This window comes from Bactrocera dorsalis, chromosome 4 (genome assembly GCF_023373825.1).
Source record: "Bactrocera dorsalis isolate Fly_Bdor chromosome 4, ASM2337382v1, whole genome shotgun sequence".
NCBI classification, from domain to species: Eukaryota; Metazoa; Arthropoda; class Insecta; order Diptera; family Tephritidae; genus Bactrocera; species Bactrocera dorsalis.
The window spans coordinates 34,427,918-34,447,716 of record NC_064306.1 but is presented as its reverse complement, the minus strand read 5'-3'; the positions used below and the strand labels follow the sequence as shown (position 1 = coordinate 34,447,716).

The 19,799-nt window shown below is 36.1% G+C and overlaps 2 protein-coding genes across 16 annotated transcripts in view; both read right to left on the bottom strand.

Moving 5' to 3' along the window:
• Positions 1-19,799, bottom strand: part of LOC105223170 (neurobeachin) — a 569,805-nt gene that overhangs the window by 197,915 nt on the left and 352,091 nt on the right. For 2 of the 15 annotated variants that reach the window (XM_049455295.1, XM_049455297.1), the window contains exon 1: positions 5,106-5,561. The exons of 1 other annotated variant lie outside the window; for it this stretch is intronic. In XM_049455295.1, coding sequence (XP_049311252.1) covers positions 5,106-5,327 — 222 coding nt within the window. In that variant the 5' untranslated portion in view covers positions 5,328-5,561. Of the gene's footprint in view, positions 1-5,105; positions 5,563-19,799 lie in introns of those variants that run through there. 12 more of the 15 variants (XM_049455301.1, XM_049455303.1, XM_049455307.1 and 9 more) reach the window with 10 other exon arrangements.
• Positions 5,909-18,766, bottom strand: LOC105223168 (probable serine/threonine-protein kinase dyrk2). Its single transcript, XM_011200810.4, has 2 exons — positions 17,254-18,766; positions 5,909-6,098 (listed from the first exon to the last, which is right to left on the bottom strand). Exon 1 carries the CDS (start codon positions 18,606-18,608, stop codon positions 17,337-17,339), a length of 1,272 nt encoding a protein of 423 aa, XP_011199112.2. The 5' UTR covers positions 18,609-18,766; the 3' UTR covers positions 5,909-6,098; positions 17,254-17,336.

Below are 19,799 nucleotides of genomic sequence, written 5' to 3'. Positions count from 1 at the left end.
CATCCATTATTATAGTACATTAAATTTTAAATTTGTAAATTATTTTTATTTATTTATTAAATAAAATTAAAAAATAAAAAAAAAACAACGAAAAACCGCGTTATCCTGAGTTGCATGTGTATATCACCTCATAATACATACATATGTACTTTATATGGCTAACGCCAGTTTGGCGCAACTTTTAGCCACCATTAAAGCAAGCTGCTGTTAATGTAAGCAGATACCTGGCTTTTAATGTGCGGCTGCAACATTTTAGTACAACATTGTGTACAGAAATATGTGCCTCAATGCAAACAAAGGTTTCAGGAAGAATTAAAAATCATATACACGCACATTTTTTCGCTCCTTGTTTGTATATAAGTGTACAAGTTTATATGTTTATGTGTACATATACGTATGTAAGTGTGTATGTATGTATGTATATATACAGCAAACACTCCTGCCTATAAATGTTAAAGCGCATTGTTGCCACCTACTACAAATTTGCATTTTTTATATAAAATTTTTTTATTTTCCCTCTTCACTTTCGCTTAACGGGAGTAGGGCAACAGCTTGTTGAAAAGAATTCAGTCTGAGTGCGGCTGTAAAAGCGTTTAAAATTTCGCTTTTAAAAACTTCAACAATATTTTGTTGTTGTGCTATTTTTGTTATGTTGTTGTTTTTGTTGCAGCAGCATAACTTAAAAGTTTGCGGCGCAAAAGAAGTGCGCGACAAATGCTGAATGCAAAAGAAGCATTACTTAGAAACCAGAAACATTTGCGAAAGCGAAAGTTGGCAATTGTTGTAAATACAATAACAAATAATGTTTGTATGTTAGTATGGTATGTACGTATATAGGTGAGTCGAGCGGAAAATAGAGCATAAGCAGTTGCTGAATTTGGTGAAATTGCGTGCATTCAAATAACGGTATAATTTAATTTCACTGGAATTATATTGTGGTATATTTTTAGGTTGCACTAACACACACATACACGCTTACAAATTTAAGTGATAACTGTATATATTTCCTGCTTCTTTTTCAGACTTCCTTCAAACTTCTCGCAACATCACCCACACTACTGCAGTGCACAGTTGCCCGATTTGCGTTGTCCAATGAACAATTCCGGCTGGTAGTGCTTGAGGTACTCGTATTGCGCGTCGCTGAAGGCGCCTCTGCGCCTGCTCCGTATGGCCGCGACCGCAATGTCAAACCTCATGCCCAATTCAATGAGGGCGATGGCCACCAGCAGCGCCGGACGCCCCAAACCACTTTTACAGTGCACAGCCACACACGTGTCGGGATGTACCGTTATGTTTTCGTGTAGCAGGCGGAACCATTGCTTCTTCAAGCGCTCATTAGGGAAGGTGCCATTGTCGAAATGCAAAATCTTCACATCAATGCCGGCGTCGGCAAACGGCCTTAAATCGTAATCGACATCGCAAACACCGACCAGCAACGACACTTCGTGATTCTGTAAATTGCGTATATACCGTCGTAGGGTGACATTGTGCGGGGTATCGGCGATGAGAAAACGCATGCCAGCGAATTCGATGACCTCCGACGGCGAGGAGAGCCGTACTGGTGTGCCCGGCATTTTTACGCCAAAAGAAGTGGCCCTGCTCAGCCTGTGGCCCACGTTTCTTTTTTAGGCAATCACAGTTGCGTGTTCTTTATATATGTATGTATGGAGTCTTTTTTTGTATTTTGTTAATATTTACGAAATTAAATTGAAATGCAGCAGAAATTGAATACTTCAAAACATATTTGTCAAAAATCGAAAACTCGAGAAGAAATCAAAAACACTCACTTTGACAGGACAAGTAGTTGTAAACTCAATGTTCTTGAGACACTCAGTGTTTAACAAAAAATGTAGCATAGCTTTAGGAGCGCAATAGTAGTGCCATAAACAAACTCACCTGTAAAGAGAAAAGCAAAAAAAAAAATAATTACATACATTGAAATATTATATATTTTGTATATTATACATATTGTATATTATATTATTGCTTAAAATGCTTTAAACTCTTCTTGATTAGTCTCCGAAGTACAATCAAAGTTCGTGTAAGCACTTAGGCGTTTAAACGTTTAATCATGCGAACCTTTATCATGAATAATTTGTTTTTGTTGAACTCATTGTTTTATATAAAATAAAAAGGTTTCGACTATACACGCACATAAATGTTTATTTACATTTCGAGTCAATCAAGTTTATGCAGATATTATTACTCTTCAATATTTGCTCTCAAAAATGCTGTCTGACCCTAAAGGTATGCTTGAATTGCTTTCGCAAACAGTAAATTCGAATTTTTCCTTACTCCAATAAATAAAAATGTCAGTAAACAAATAAACGGCTTAACAACGAATAAGTGGTCGGTCGTCACACTCGATTGGTTTGAAGGGTTTAAAAATAGACGAGAAGGCAACAGAGTTGTCAATAAAAGAAGAAAAAACGTTAACTTCGGTTGCACTGAAGCTCTCTTCATACTCTTCACAGGTGCATTTCTGTTAGTAACTATCTGTTCAGTTTGTATGGCAGCTATATGCTATAGTAATCCGATCTGAACAATTTCTTCGGAGATTACATAGTTGTCTTAGAAAATAATCTGTACCAAATTTCGTGAATATATCTTGTCAAATGTCAAAGTTTTCCATACAAGAACTTGATTCCGATCGTTCAGTTTATATGGCAGCTATATGTTATAGTGGTCCGATATCGGCCGTTCCGACAAATGAGCAGCTTCTTGAAGAGAAAATGACGTTTGCAAAATTTAAAAAGGATATCTTAAAAACTGAGGGACTAGTTCGTATATATACAGACAGACGGAGAGACGGACGGACAGACAGACGGACATGGCTAAATCGACTCAGCTCAACATACTGATCATTTATATATATACTTTATAGGGTCTCCGATGCTTCCTTCTGGGTGTTACAAACATCGTGACAAACTTAATATACCCTGTTCAGGGTATAAAAAGCTGGTCTTCAATAAAATTAAAAAACATATGGTATTAAAATAAAAAATAAAAAAAAAACTAAATTCTCTCATTTACATATGAAATTAAATAAAACAGATAAGGAAGAGCTAAGTTTGGGTATAACCCAACATTTCATACTCTTGCAACTTGCAGGGTTGAAATCCAGGGTAATACCTTCAGGCACAAAAAACTTGTGATTTATGGTAGACTTTTCGTATTTCGTCAATAGATGACGTTGCAGTCATATATCTCCAATGCTACCAATCACATTGTGTCATACCTTACAGTGGGTGCAGGGTGAGATTTTAAGCTACATTTAAAAATTAAATTCCGGAAAGTTGAAAAAAAAATTACAACTGTTCAAAAATGAGCGAAAATAATGAAGAAATTCGCTTTATTTTGAAATTTTTGTTTAAAAAAGGGAAGAATGCCACGCAAGCCACCAATGAAGAGACTTTTAAGACTACCCAATATATGGGATGTAGGACGTGTTTTCACACGATTTTATTCATTCTAAGCACAAATAGTCACCGATATAAGAAAAATACGCTCTCTCAATTTAGGTATGTATGTAACTCAAATAGTGGTCGATATAAACGGTATAAGGTCACCCGGAGAATCTTTATATTAGATCGTATATGGGGAAGTACTAATCCGCTTAAACAGACATACTACTATCAAGAAACGATTATCTCTGAATTTCAATTATAAGTCTGATACATTGATCAATATTTTTAGTAAAAAGTCCAAATATTCGGTACATAGGGGCTTGGAAGAGTTTTTTGGATTTCGACAATTTTAGGTCATAAGATGGCATAGGCATTATAGCTAGAGGAAAGCTAGGGAGCAATTTGCGTGTCATCATTTAGAAAGGACACTCATCAGCAAAAAAAAAAATTATGCGCAAATGGCCATCTTTCCTTTCACATGAAGCAGAACTTTTCCATCCCTGAGAGCACTAACGCTCAATGGGGTTGAAGTAGCAAGGTTTGATTAAATAAAATATTTGTGACTAATTTTTTATTCAAGACACAGGTAGAAAAAACGCGTGGACTCGTGAAGCGTTAGTGTGTATCATTGATGAGATGTGCTCGTGCCTAAACGCTGCAATAGGGGAGAATCTGGATCTCTCTCCGCTCCAAATCGTTATGCAGATGACAGCAAAGAGGTCTATATTTTCCTGCTGTCATCAGAATATGTTAAGAACAGGGTAATATGGCTCAAAAACAGGGTGTTTTTAAAGAGCGTCAGCTACAGATGGAATTAAGGCTATAATAGTAGGATCACGACCAAACTGTCAACACTATTGGACAGGTTTTCAAAATGTACCAGATCTGTAGAGATTATTCTAAAGAAAAACTTTCAAGGGAAGTGAATTGTCATTTTCAGTGATAGTCAAGCGTCACTTCAGGCAATCTCGACCATTGAAAACAATTCAACAATGATAATGGTATGCACAAAAATGTTTCAAGCGATTGCCACCGTAAAAAACATCTTAACTGCATGGATTACTGGACAGAGGGACATCACTTTAAATTAACTAGCCGATTTCGTGGCGAAAAAAGCTGCAGTAAACAGTCGAATGAAACCGGAACCGTTCTTCGCTTTGCACGCTCACACTTTACGAGAAGAGCTACACAAAGAGGAAACGGCCAGTGGAAAACCACACTAGCAACAAGTGTATGGACTTTAATAGGCGAGGCTATTTTGGGTGAATTCGATACAAAACGGTTCAAAAAAGTAATCGCTCTTCCCAGAAACAAATTCCGACAGCCTGTAGGATTTTATAGAGATCACTGAAGGTTACAGTGTCATCAGCTATGATTAGCATAGACAACAAATGGATTGCCACGCAATCGCAGAAGGAATACCGAAAATCGACAAAAGAAAATAAAAGTTTATAAACGGTACAAATAACTTATTATCTTAAAAGAGTACGAACCAAACAGCATGAACAGTTTCTTAGAAATATTTAATAAATTTGGAGAAATTTTTAATTGATTAATTCAAAATCAAAACATATTAAAGTAGTGTAGTGTAGTCTTATTGCACAACTTATTGATTAAAGAAATTATATGCCATAATTGGAATACAATCAGCCTTTAGCAGCCATGATGCTACCACCTTTCCAACCGGCTGTTACTCACCGAAAACGCTTTCAGGAAGACCAAACACTGTATAATGCCCTCCATGGTGTCACCAGTGAGGCAAAATGTGCCCGTCAAGTGGCGTCCCTTACGGCCGACGGTGGCTGCCGCCAAAGAGGCGTGCACCAAGGCGCGTTGTTGTCCCTTAGCGACGGCGCCATTGACGCTGGTCAGCGTGCGCGGCAGTGGCGCAGCGCGCAACAGACGCTCCAAAGAATCCATTTTTTTTTCAACTACACCACTAATGAGTGTGTGTTAATTTGATTTGTTTTTGGCGTGTTTTCCTTAGGTTTTAGGTTGACTAAATAGATTTTGCGTTTTAAAATTTTCAGCTCTAGGATTTTACGTTTAATGCTTAGTTATTTGTTTTCATTTTCATTGTAAGTGCACCATGGTGTTTATGTTGTTCGCTAAGTTATTTCACTACTGTAATTATTGTATCGTGGTTTGACATTATTTGTGATTGTTGTTGCTACAAATTTATGCACAATTGCTTTGGCAATTATTTTGCTATATTTTTATTGTTTTTTTTTTACTGATTTTTTGTAGTTGAATTTGATTTTTATTTTACTGTTTATTAAAATCTATTTTCCATGCTTTTTTTGCGAATCGTTGTTGTTGGTAAGCATTTAGCCTACTTAGCAGGCAGTTTACTTGTCTACAGACCTTTACACATTCTTTTTAAACACGTCCTTGTGCTTTAATTAAAGTTTCTTGTCTTAGTTTCAAACTGTCGCTTTCAATACAATTTTTACCAACTCTAAGCACTCGCTTACTGGAAAACGATTTCATTATTATATTCTGAAGTTTTTAGTCACACTTCTATCTTTTCCATAGTTTTTAACATATTATTCATCCACAAACATTTCTTATTAAAATTATTATATGTTTCCCTTTGTACATACGTATTTATTTTGATTTCATTGATGTCTTTTTTCAGTAATGTTTCGTTTTTATAATTTTTCGAAAAATTTTGAGGTTATAGTTTCTTTTCTATAACGAAGTAGAGAAGTTGTTAAATAACGAGCATAAAGTTACAGTACCGAATAGTAAAGGAATATACGCGGTTTCCCAACTGATTCACAATAATAAGTATAATAAAAGAAATAAAGAAAAAATCATAGGCGAAAATAGAAAAGTTGTCTGCACACAACTCCGAATACAATATAGCAAGGACCAGAAATTTAATATTATTACAACGTATCTCATTACTTTGCCTGATTTTCAAAATTTTTGATTTTGTGAGCAGGTGGCAGCATTTGCCAAAAATATTTAAGCCGATTCGAACTTTTTATGGTTTGCCAAATGATTTTTCATATAAATCTTATTATATTTAAATATGTAACGGGTGATTTTTTTGAGGTTAGGATTTTCATGCATTAGTATTTGACAGATCACGTGGGATTTCAGACATGGTGTCAAAGAGAAAGATGCTCAGTATGCTTTGACATTTCATCATGAATAGACTTACTAACGAGCAACGCTTGCAAATCATTGAATTTTATTACCAAAATCAGTGTTCGGTTCGAAATGTGTTTATCGACAAATTTTGTTCAGCGATGAGGCTCATTTCTGGTTGAATGGCTACGTAAATAAGCAAAATTGCCGCATTTGGGGTGAAGAGCAACCAGAAGCCGTTCAAGAACTGCCCATGCATCCCGAAAAATGCACTGTTTGGTGTGGTTTGTACGCTGGTGGAATCATTGGACCGTATTTTTTCAAAGATGCTGTTGGACGCAACGTTACGGTGAATGGCGATCGCTATCGTTCGATGCTAACAAACTTTTTGTTGCCAAAAATGGAAGAACTGAACTTGGTTGACATGTCGTTTCAACAAATGCGCTACATGCCACACAGCTCGCGATTCTATGGCCATTTTGAGGGAAAACTTCGGACAACAATTCATCTCAAGAAATGGACCCGTAAGTTGGCCACCGAGATCATGCGATTTAACGCCTTTAGACTATTTTTTGTGGGGCTACGTCAAGTCTAAAGTCTACAGAAATAAGCCAGCAACTATTCCAGCTTTGGAAGACAACATTTCCGAAGAAATTCGGGCTATTCCGGCCGAAATGCTCGAAAAAGTTGCCCAAAATTGGACTTTCCGAATGGACCACCTAAGACGCAGCCGCGGTCAACATTTAAATGAAATTATCTTCAAAAAGTAAATGTCATGAACCAATCTAACGTTTCAAATAAAGAACCGATGAGATTTTGCAAATTTTATGCGTTTTTTTTTTTTAAAAAGTTATCAAGCTTTTAAAAAATCACCCTATAGATATATAACCTAGTGGCAACTCTGTCTAAAATTATTCTCCTAACTGCAAGCATACGTCGCCGTTTAATTTGTATTACATTTCGTGTGGCAATTGGTACCTTTTATTCGTTAAATTAAAAATTGAAATTAGGTGGCAACTCTCTAAAAAATAATTTTGACTACAATTGACGCGAAACTCTTTAGTTCATTTCATTACGAACTTTGTTGGGTTAAAACTTTTATACAGGTGGCAACTCTGTAAAAAAATATTTTCTCAACTGCATCCGTGCTGTTTGCTTCGCATTACATTTCGAGAGGTAACTGGATTTTTTTTTTATTTAAAATTTATATCAGGTGGCAACTCTGTTAAAAAATAATTTTAACTACAAGTTACTCAAAACTCTTTGGCTCGTTTTACGAATTTTGTTGGGTTAAAAATTTCACACAGATGGCAAGCTTATAAGCAACCACCTCTATAATTGATGCACAAAAACCACTTGAATTCTAACTATTTTCCTTTGAAAAAAATTTAATTTCTATTTCTAGCTATCAGCTTCTAATCACATCGCCAAAATTATAAAATACATATTAACTATGAAACATTGTGTATTAAAGGTATAAAAAGCATAATTCTGAAAAAAAATCCATGAAGTATTCTACGAAACAGTTTTATAGATATTAAATTGTAATATTTGAATCAGTTGAGAAATATCGCATGTGTTTTTTTTTGTTTTTGAGATACTGTAACCTCTCATGTGGTAAAAGTAGCAATTGTAGCACAAATATTAAAAATTATTTGAATATTAAATTTATTTTTACAAAAATCAGTCTTCAGCTCAAAAATTGTCATGACATAAAACTTTTTTATTATGCTATAAAAAATATTGTCTTACTATAATTATAAGTATATGTATTTGCGCTTTTAGCCACTGAAACCCACCACATATTAAAAATGGCAAGCAAATTCCGCAGTGAATAGATGAGATCAGATTTATGGTAGGGAAAATTAAATATTGAAATTAAAAATATAAAAAAAATGAGTTTTCAAATTTGAATTTGTAGAAAGTATGATAATTTTCATATTAGAATGTCCAAATAATATTTTATTATTTCAAGCATATATTTTTTTGCAAAAAGTCCACAAAATTCCCCAAAAAAAAATAATTTTTTAATACTTTGTATTCACAGCAAAAACTTTTTGCCATAAACTGTCATAATTAAAAAACAGTATTTTTTTCCCAAACTTTTGACGAATTTCCCCGAATATCCGTTTTAAAATTTACTGCGCATTTTCAAATTATTCATATTTTGCACGTCGGCATGACTAACGGCGCGAAATATTAGTAATAATTATGACATCCGCCCGGCCGCCCGCCCACACAGACTAATATACCGCAAATTTCCTGTAATCTCACTAAAATTCTAAAGGGCGTAAATAATGTGCGGTAAACGACGGCGCTCAAAACAGCCGCGGGAATGACTGTACAAAAACAAAATACTTGCGCGCGCGCTTACTTATGGGACAGCAGGGACACATAATATTTGGGAATTTTTTATTTCCTGTTAAGTAAATTTTTCACGTCAGCGGAAATGTGTTTAAAATTATGATTTAATTTAAAATGATTATCACGCAGTTGAAAAGGATGTGCGAGTCGGTGATGATGGCACTGCGGCTGCTTTGTGTTTATTATTGCATACACATATGTATGTGTGTGTAAGTGTTGGCGGTTGGCAATAACGGCGCATATTTATGGGTATATGATAGAAAGGACCGTACATTTTTTCCAACGCGCACACACAGTTTTGCGTACAATAGACACTTCTATATACATATACATATGTAGGCGAGGTCTTAAGAGGGCTCAAGCCAAAGCCAAAAGGCAATGTTTCAAAGTGGCGATAACATTACAAACACATACACAAGCACACGGATGTGGCTTAATGTGCTTATGCAATAGGTTATGTGATGTGCTAATGCCATGAAATAAATATAAGTGTATATGTATCTGATATATGTACGCTAACGGCTTAGATGAGCCGCTGTTTGGCCTATAGTTAATGCCGCTTTTTTGCAATAAAGTACCGTTAAATCTACGGAAATAGCATGACATAAAGATATATTAGCGCATACACTAAGGCAATGCAAGAAGCTCATTTCATGTGTGCTCAAGGTTTGTTGTACGACAAAATTATGCAGGAAATTTCGGGATCCCGAAAAAGAAAGACTTGAAATGGAAAAATAATTTATGAATAGCAGAAGTTTTGGAGTTTAGAAAAAGTTGAAAAACTCAAAATGCAAAAATTCTCAATATTGAAATTTCGGGATCCCGAAAAAGAAAATTTTTAAATGGAAAATTAATTTATTATTAATTTATGAATACCAAACTGTTTAGAATTTAGGGAAAGCTGAAAAATTCAAGATGCAAAAATTTCGAAATTTCAATACCAAGATTTCGGGATTCCGAAAAGGAAAATCTTAAAATGGAACATTAATTTGTGAATTGCAAAAATTTTATAGTTGAGAGAAATTTGAAAAGCATAAGCATACTAAACATTTTAATATTATATCTGGATCCCGAAAGACAAAAATATTCAAGAGAAAACTACATATTTAAAAAAAGCAAAAATTGTAAAATTTTGCGAATAAAATCCGAAATATCGGTATCCCGAAAAATAAATATAGAAAATTTTGGAAAAAAATTTTCAATAATTGTATTTTGCTATAAAATGTAAATAAAAAATATATTAAAACATTAAAAAGGACATACATAGTTTCACCACATTATAAAGGCTATGTTGGTCATGCGACTCTAAATGCCGAGTTACAAAGCGTCAGTAACATAACCTACACATTCTCCAACACATATGCACACATTTGTAGGGAAGTCAGCCTCTTTGCGACTGTATCAGAATGAAATTGATGTTAAACGGATGTTAAACATTCACGACAATGGCAACTTCCGCTTTAGCGATTGCGCATACGAAAGCAGCATCACCAGTCACCCGCTTTTAGTAAACACCTACCTATCTATGTATAAACAAAAGTGTAAAGGCAGCGTAGGCGAGAGAGCGTGTGCAAAATGCTGTGTGGCATAAAGACTTTCATTTTGTTGCAAACACACCGGCCCAAACGGCGAACGACGTGCGATATAACAATGACAAAAATGCGCCAGAAAACACAAACACAAAAGTAATTTATCTTCCACGCCAAAACCGCCGCCACCCGCGCACCACGCGAACAAGCATCGACGAGCTTAGAAAAAGTAACAACAAACAAGCAAGGACAACTTTTACGCCAGACTTAACGATCAGCCGAGATGATAAGGAAATACGATTTGAAGAATGTGGAGAGATACCAAAAGGCCAGAGTGCCAAGGAAAATAAATGAAATGAAGTGAGTAGTAAACTAGAACAACAGCAGCAAATACGCGAGGTAGCGGTACTTTAGGCGGTTTGTGGATGGGGGATATATACAACGCTTTGTCATGATTGCTTACGCCGCTGTGTGTGAGTTGGCAGAAATGAGAAAGAATTACCTTTGTGCCACGCAGTGCAAACTGCGAACTTTAGCAAACACACAGATATCACAGCGCGCACATATACAGATGCATAAATGTATGTTTTATTTGCGTTTCACTGTACAACTTAACTTTAGCCGCACTTTAGCTCTGTAACACCTTTATCAGCGCTACAAACTCGTTTTTCATTCTCTTTTTTGCTCCTCCTTTCCCGTGTCATTTAATCAAACAAAAAATTTATTTAAAAATTTTGCAAAGAAACGCGCGGACATAAAACGTAAAATGTGTACTATCATTTCCCGTTGCTTATTGGTGATTAAGTGCTTTTCGCCTATCTTCTGCCATCGAGGTCACTAAATTACCTTTCATATTGTATTTAGTTACTTATTTTGCATAGAAATGTAAACTCTTAAAATAGAGTAATTTATAACCGATATAGCATATTCGCTTTGCTATGAATGGCAAAAGTTTGGTAAGATATTTGAAAAGAGTTATGGTTAAACTTTTTTAAACAATCTTTCTAATCTTGATTTCTGTGTCTATCCCTATCTCAATAATTATCTTTATCATTATCTTTATCCCTATCCCTATCCCTATCCCTATCCCTATCCCTATCCCTATCCCTATCCCTATCCCTATCCCTATCCCTATCCCTATCCCTATCCCTATCCCTATATCCCTATCCCTTATCCTATATCCTATCCCTATCCTATCCCTATCCCTATCCCTATCCCTATATTTATCTATCTATCTTAATCTTCATTTGTATATTTCTATTCTTATCCCTGTCTCTGTCTCTGTCTTTGTCTTTATCTCAATCTCAACTTACTTTAACTTTAACTTTAACTTACTACTAGACCAAAATTTTCACTTTTCAAGCAAAAAACTTTTGCTTTCATATTTTCTCTGCACACGCCTCCCATTTATATGCAATGTGTGGTCATGCAATTTATTAATGTGGCTTGTGCATATTCTCTAGGGTATACACACTGATTGCTTTAAAAAAAAGTATAAAAAATGGAGAATAAAAAGTAATAATATCCGCACAACCTGAAATCTCCAACAGCTGCTAACCGGTGTGCGTAAACACCGTTAAATCAAATATTATTAGCAATTGAGGTTGATGCCGTGTGACGTTAATGTGATCTCACATTTGTTATCGCCAATATTTGCGGTCAATACGATTCAGTGACTACAAGCGGCGCAAAGTGAAAGTTTCCCCAAGCAGTTTCAGATAAAAAATTTAATTTACACAAACGCAAACAACACACCCGACCGCTGAGGCGCTTTTGTAATAACTTTTCGGAAACATATGGGGCGAGTAATTTCCTTGCTGAAAAGTAAACAATTCAGTAAAAAATGAGGTAAAGAATGGAAAGAATAGACGCCTGTTGCTGACAGTGGTGGCGGAAAATTGTGGAGAAGCATGCTGTGCAGAGGTATACCTAACTCTAGTTGCTTGAGTTGGCTGAAAATGGTATATGATTATTGAAAAAAATATTATGTTTTTCAAGGTAATGTTTGTGAAAATCTAATGCCAAACAAGTTGAATAACTATGAATAATATTCTGAAGTCATGATGAAGATAGGTCATGACTATCTGTATCAAGATATCGAAGCTTTTACTAAAGAAAATCGGATAGTGAGTAGAAAAGGAGAAGTGCTGGAGGGTACAAATCTGGCGTAAATAGTTTTTAGATAATTTTTCTTTTATACGTAGGCTTTCAAAAACAAAATTTCTTTAAAATTTTGAGATTCAGATAGCGCAAATAGCATTTTTGTTGCCAATATTAGTAAACTTACAGTGGTAGAACTTTTCTGGGTTAAGAACGGACTGTATTTAGACCTAAAAGGTTGACTGAGGCATTTTTTGAAGAATTTAAGAGCATATACAAAATGTCCTGGAATCAATAAGGAAAGTATTACATTTGCACTTGTCTTGTTTTAAAGGCAACCTGACATTCGCCTAAGCAGACTTCGCCAATAAAGAAACAACCATGGGCATCTGCATATATGCGAACTAGTCCCTCAATTTTTGATGTATCGTTCTGACACTGTGCACACGTCATTTTCTCCATAAAAGGCTGCTAATTTATCAAAACCGTCGAAATCAAACTGTCATACAAACTGAACGATCGGAATCCAGTTCTTGTATGAAAAAGTTTTTTATTTGATGAGATATCTGAGCGATATTCACTATTCGTTACTAAAATAAATATTTTAGTAATCTCCGAAGAAATGCTTCAAATTGGCAACTATAGCATATAGCTGTCAAACAAACTGAACGATCGGAAACAAGTTGCTCTAAGAAAGACTTGAACCAGGAGGCTATTATAGCTTCAGTACAGCCGAAATTAACATTTTTACTTGTTGTTTTAAGAATTCGGTTTTTCTCGTCTTATGCTGTCACGTGCAAGACTTGAGTATTAATTTGGCTGACAAGATTGTGTTGAATACGCATTGCCGTATCATTTTGCAAATTAAGCGCATGAATTAAGAAGATTTAGAGAAACTATAACTTCAAACGTTATGGGTGTAGAAGTATTATATACATATATATACCTAATATATGTACATATACTATACATACATAACACATGCATATAATACATGCATTTGACTAAGCCTCTAAGGCTAAGCCGCTTGGTTACGTATACGCAGTGGATGCTGTCAATTAAATAAGGCGCTTACACAACAGCTATCAATAGTGAAGGAAGGATAAAAACGGAAAGAATATGTGGAGAATAATAGGCAAAGTAAGTAGTAAAAGAGCATAATTAGTAAGAAAACACGCGTTTGTCTATATATATATAAGTACATGTCTACATACAAAGGTACAGTATGAATATATAAACTCAGACAAGCATGTAAGTGCAAAGGATTGAAAGATTAGCACTAACGGCGCTTAGCACTAAGCATAGCTGGATGTGAAAAACAAAAATTAAAATAAATTACACACAGTCTGTCACAGGCGGGCCAACAAAGCAAGGCTATACGCAAAAGGGATGGATGTGACCGTCGAGACCACTGGCCGCGCAGGCAAAGCACATAGGCGGACAATAGCACTTGATGAGCGCTTTTTTTCTTGCCTTTCAGCATTAGTCCCTTTTGCTAGTTTCCTTCTTTTTTTCTACGCAATTACCATATTGATTGCTATCGGCTTTGAATCAAGACATAATGAGAAGTTAGCTAAAATGCAGAAAGCGGGAGAGAGCGCATTCGTAGAGATTACATGAAAGATGCGGGCGATGAGTATATAAAACATTGCGAAACTAACAACGTGATTGTTTTTTTTTTAAGCCTAGAGCTGGCAGAAGGACGGAAAAAACTGAGCAGACATTGAGCAGCTTTTACATTTCCAATCAGTTCGTTGAAAAATATAGCCTTCATTATGTAATAGAGGGAGAGAGGATGCGCAGTAACAGCTGGGCAGCTGCTCGGCGGGCAGATTACGGTAAAAACAAAAAAGAGATTTACTATTTTTTTTATTCTTTATGTTCTTTTCTAGTTTTAATGATATTTTCTTTTTGTATATTTTTCTAATGCTGAGATTTCTTTTATAGAAATATTTTTTTTTTTTGAGATTTTCTTTCATAGAAAAATAATTTTGTGATATTTTTTTCTATTTTATTTTTGCTCTTTTCTTTTGTTTTTGCGTTCTTTCTTTCTTTCACAAATCGGATTGCTGCGCCCTGACAGCTTAGCTGGTCGGCAGTTCATTTTATTTGATTTGAAATGAAAAGACTGACTTATCAGTCGGCAGCTTGTGACACAAAGAGCGCAACAACACTAACATATACAAAAGAACATTTCGAAAAAAAAAATTTAAAAAAACCACCAATTTTGGTCACTTTTACGAAAATTTATTGGTAAAAAGGTTGAAATTGTGTATTCCAACTAGTAACGGCTTATAAATAATGCACTAAATTTAAGTCTAACGAAAATATGGCATCTGTAACTTTATTCTATGCAACGTTGCTGGCTCATAAGCTAATTTTCTTAACCTTTAATGGTATTTCTCTATTTTGGCTGGCATTTATACCAAATATTTAATAGCGCTTTAATAATTTATAAAAGTATTAATGAAAACTAGTTTCTGCTAAATATACACTCCCTCTTTTGCCTGCTTGCCTTTCAGCTTTTCTCCCTCTCGACACTTTTACTATTTTCCCCCAGCGTTATTCTTTATTCCCCATCGTTCTGGTTGCGCGCTGTGACAGCCATCAGAATTTTTTACCGAACTGCCGTTAGTTTTGCAGCGGTTTTCCACGTAATCAGCGCTGCTATTGTTTACGCGCGCGCCACACTCACACACACATACACCCACATATAAAAATAGCCCGCCATTTTCCCAATCAAGGCAACGCCACCATTCCGCGCTATGTATTTTTGCTGCCGTCACTGTTTGCGCATCAAACTAGAAAATTGCATTTTTTCCAACAGCCAGCAAAAACCACCGCGCCCCCCAGTGCTCGCTCGCTAAACACAAAGGCGGTGGCAGGCAGCGTTGCTGGCAGCGTCACCAACGACTACCGAATAGTGCGACAGCAACTAACTATTATGTTGGCTGGCAATAAAAATAAAATGAAAGTGGCAAAAATAAGCAACAACAACGAAAAAGTAATACATCGATTGCTGTTGTTGTGTTTGTTGTGGCAATGCGCGTGGAAAAAATGGCGTCGGCGTCGGCGTCGACGTCGCTGCCGTTTGTTCATTTCACCGACATTCAGCTTTAGCCTCGGTGTATGCGGTGATTTTGTTGCTTCTACGTCATTTTTTGTTATTGTTGTTGTGACTGTTTGTTACTGTCACCATTTGACACCGCATGCTGGCGCCATAATGACCCCAGACAAAAGCTGTAACACCACAGGAGCAACTCTAGCAATAAGTGAACCTATGTAACACCATGTTGTTGCTGTTGTAAGTGTGTTTATGTGTTGGTGTAGAAGTAAAACGAAAGCCACGCAAAATACCCAGCTTAACAAACAGATACAAAATTGTAACGACGCAGCTAAAGCTTTGTTGCCATTCAATTGGTTTATGAAAGTATGGATATAAGGCTTACATGTCTATGGCTTTTAGGACTTACAGTTACAGTTTCATTTTCTGCTTTTATTTTGACCAAAAATAACAACAATGTATTTGTACACTTGAAATGCTAACATATTCTATACAAAATGTTAAATTTTGCGGCTAAAAACTGACAACAGCGAATTTGGAAATATGCGATGTTAATTAACAGCTCACTGTAAAGTTATATGGAGGGACCACAATTTTGGGTACAATGAACAGTTTTAAGGGTGTGAAATATTTTTATTTTTTTTTCTTAAAGAAATAGATAATATCTCAAGAATGAAACAACAAAACTCTTCTAGCGAAATCTACAAAGCTATAACTATTTTTATACCGGCCGAATGAACTTTTATATGTAATTTTTTAAATAAAAATTATCCTTTTTTACACAAATTAACTCTATTCTCAGATTAATGTAAATTCTGTTGCTTAAAGATCGCGGAAATGTGCTTCTGTTAACAGAAATATTAACTGTTAGTCTACACTGTTATTACAGTGTTGCTGTTAAGAGGGTTTGAAGAGATTAAAATGTTAAATGGCATGAAAACAGAGTCACATAAAATTATCTGTTATTAACATCACTTATGTTAAGTCTTATTTTATGCAAATAAATTATGTTAGATATTTCATATAAAGGGACATATCTGTTGTTATAACTTCAAAAGCAACATATAGCAATTTTAAATCATTATGTCAAAAAAATATTAAGTTACTACCTTATAAAATGTAATTGTGCAGTTTATTTAGCTTAATCATGTTATCTTTTCTGTAAATGGTTTTTCAGTTATGCACAATGACCTACCAGATTTTAATATCAAATTTGAAAATGTTTTTTAAAAGTTGCCATTTTACCAACAATTGAGTTTTTTCGACCCTATGTCATTGCAAGGACAATATCTTCTAGAGAGAATATTCTTTAAGCTTCTCCTACGGAGAAGGCTGTAATTAAAGTAGTAGATGAAGGTATTTTTCAAATTTATATTTTATACATACAATTTTAAACCAATGTTAAACTCTTCTACTATATGTATAATAATATATAAAAAAGAAACAAGTGAAAGCGGACATTATGAAACAAAGAAATATTTATTGATAAAAGTGAGTGTGAAAATGAGTGAATAACCAGAACTCGGTAACGAACTTAGTAATGTGAGCTGAAGCATATACTATAGGTAAAATGTGAAATGAAGTTGTAATATAACTGTAAAGCGCAAATATACGTTATATATATATTTCTTATAAATTTTTTGAAGAAATCGACAATTGCTACTTTTACTACCAAAGCAAAGGCGATTCAAACCTGTTTTCCAAAATTTGTTTTTTCAACACTTCAAAGTAATCAACTTTTGTTTTGCACTACGAATTTCGCTTGTTTTTAAGTTTTCAAAACTTTTCCGATATACTATAGATGCGTTTCACACTCACACACTTGCGTCTTAGGCGCTCACATTCGATTTCCCGAAAGTCCGCATGCGACGACGAACACGAATTAGACAAACCGAACTCGCGCTCCTCACCCAAACCGGGATCACTGTCCTCACCGCACGAGGCCAGCGACGCGGAACCGGCCGAAGCGGACGCCGACGAATCGGACGAATCACCGCTCGTATCCGATTCACAATCCGATGTACTGCCGTCACTGTCGTGCGCAGTCGTATGTGTAGCCGAGGCGTTGGCGTTACGATTTCGTTGATTTGCACGTTTAACCGAAGTGGTTGTTGTTGTTGCAGTAGGATTTGGCGGATCACGCGACGGACTGGCAATCACCGCTACACCGTGCACCAGCACACTTTCCACCGCACACGCTGCGCGTCTACGTTCGTTGTACGTTTTGTTGTTGTTATTGCTGTTTCTATTCTTATTATTGTTACTCAATATGGCGCGCTTCAAGTCCACAGCCAATGGCGACGCAGGCACCGTCGCCGGCGGCAAGCACTCAAAATGATTCACCACACTCGCCGCTGGCTGCTGCGTAATGACGCCCGCAGGCACGCCCAGCACCGCTGTGGTCTCGGGAAAGATGCGATTATCCGAATTGGAAGCGCCGAACTTTGAGAACAACGAGCGCGCCGAATGCTTATTCTTTTGCTGTTGCTGCTGCAGGAAGTAGTAGTCGCGCGGCAGTGACGAGGTCGCGTACAATTCTTGCGACTCGTAAGCGCTACGATAGGCGGGACGAAAGGCGGCGCCGCTGCTATTACCGCTGGCCACACTCAAGCTCCCGCTACCGGCGGCCGAGCCGAAAGTGCTGCCCAAACCGCTGCTATGCAAGGCTGGCGTACTCAACGAATTGTCGCCGACGTTGCTGGGTACACCGCTGCAGCTGCTGCTGCGTATGCTGCCCTCTAGCTGTTGTTCGAGTTGTTCGCGTTGTAGTTGGGCGCGTACCTGTTCACTTATGATGCTGGCGGTGGAATCGCTGGGCGTCAGCGATACGCTGGAGGTGGCGGCCAACAGCTGAGCGCCCAAGAGCGGCGTCAAATTCGCTATGAATTGCTCTTGCTGCAGCTGTTGTCGCTGCTCGTCCAATTGGCGGCGATAGGCCTCGATTTGATCGGTCGAATTCGGTGACGTACTATGCAGGCATCCTTGAAAGAAATCCAGCGCTTCGTATATTATGAAACATAACCCAAGGACAAGGAATGTCTCCATCATAAAAAAGTGGTGGCCCACAGCGGCATTTTACGCCACAAGCCACAGCTAAGCGACACGACGCACACACACAGACACACACAGTCAGAAATATCAATATACGAGCTCAGTATGTATGCGAGCACGACGCGTAATCGTTTGCCGAACACAACACTGAAATTCACTTTATAGTTGCTTGTGTTTGTTGCAGGAGCTTTCAATTGTATGTTAGTTTATTTAAAAACGTTTGTTTTGCTCTTTAAATTAAAGCTTGTTGTGCGATTATGCTCTTAATATGTTTTTTTTAATACTGCTGCTGAAAATTCAAGCCTAAAATTATACAACAAATAGCATTGACGGTCATTGCACTGTGTGCTCGTGCAGCGCATTGCGAAAATTTGTGAAAATTTGCCAACAATTTGCGAAATTAATACTACAAAGGCAACAATCAAACAAAAAATAATTTATAAAATTGAAATAAGTTGTGATGTTGCGAGAAAATTGAAGAAGCTTGAGCATACTTACATTTGTTGAGAACTGTTGCCTATATTTAGGAGTCTTACAGAATTTTTTTTTGAATTTTTACTATTTTTTGTTCTTAAAATGTAATAAATTTTCAGTATTTAACACCATCTCTTAATTAAAAATTTTCTATAGTAAAAATTCCGTAATTAGTGTAGCATACTTTTAGGCGCATTTTTTTTAAATCTGGTAACTAAGGCAAAGTATTCAGTAATTTTGCTCTTTGCATTAATAGCAATTATTTATTTTAAAATAGTTTGCATTTGTCAGCAAAAATAACAGAGTTATAAGCAGCCAGCAGCAGCGAAGCGCAGAGAGCCAGATAGTTGTAGCATAAGCGAACATTTTCACTGAATTTTCAACCGAATTTGCTAAATTAAATTAATAAATATTTTATTTGCAAATCTGTGCTCATTGCAATATTGGTTTTGCAGTTGTTTTGAAATAACTGCGCATTATTATGCAGATAATTTTGTAAATATTTAGGCAAAGCAAAGCAATTAAGTTTTTAAAAACCCAAAATAACTATTTATATTGCATTTTTGGCATTAAAAAGTGTTGGCATTCAACTTATATACAACGCAATGTATATTCCTGATTTATTATATTTAAATTGCAAATATTTGTGTAAAGTTAAATTATGTGGTTTTAATGAAAAAATGTGCAAATTAAGCTATGACTGCAAATACGAAG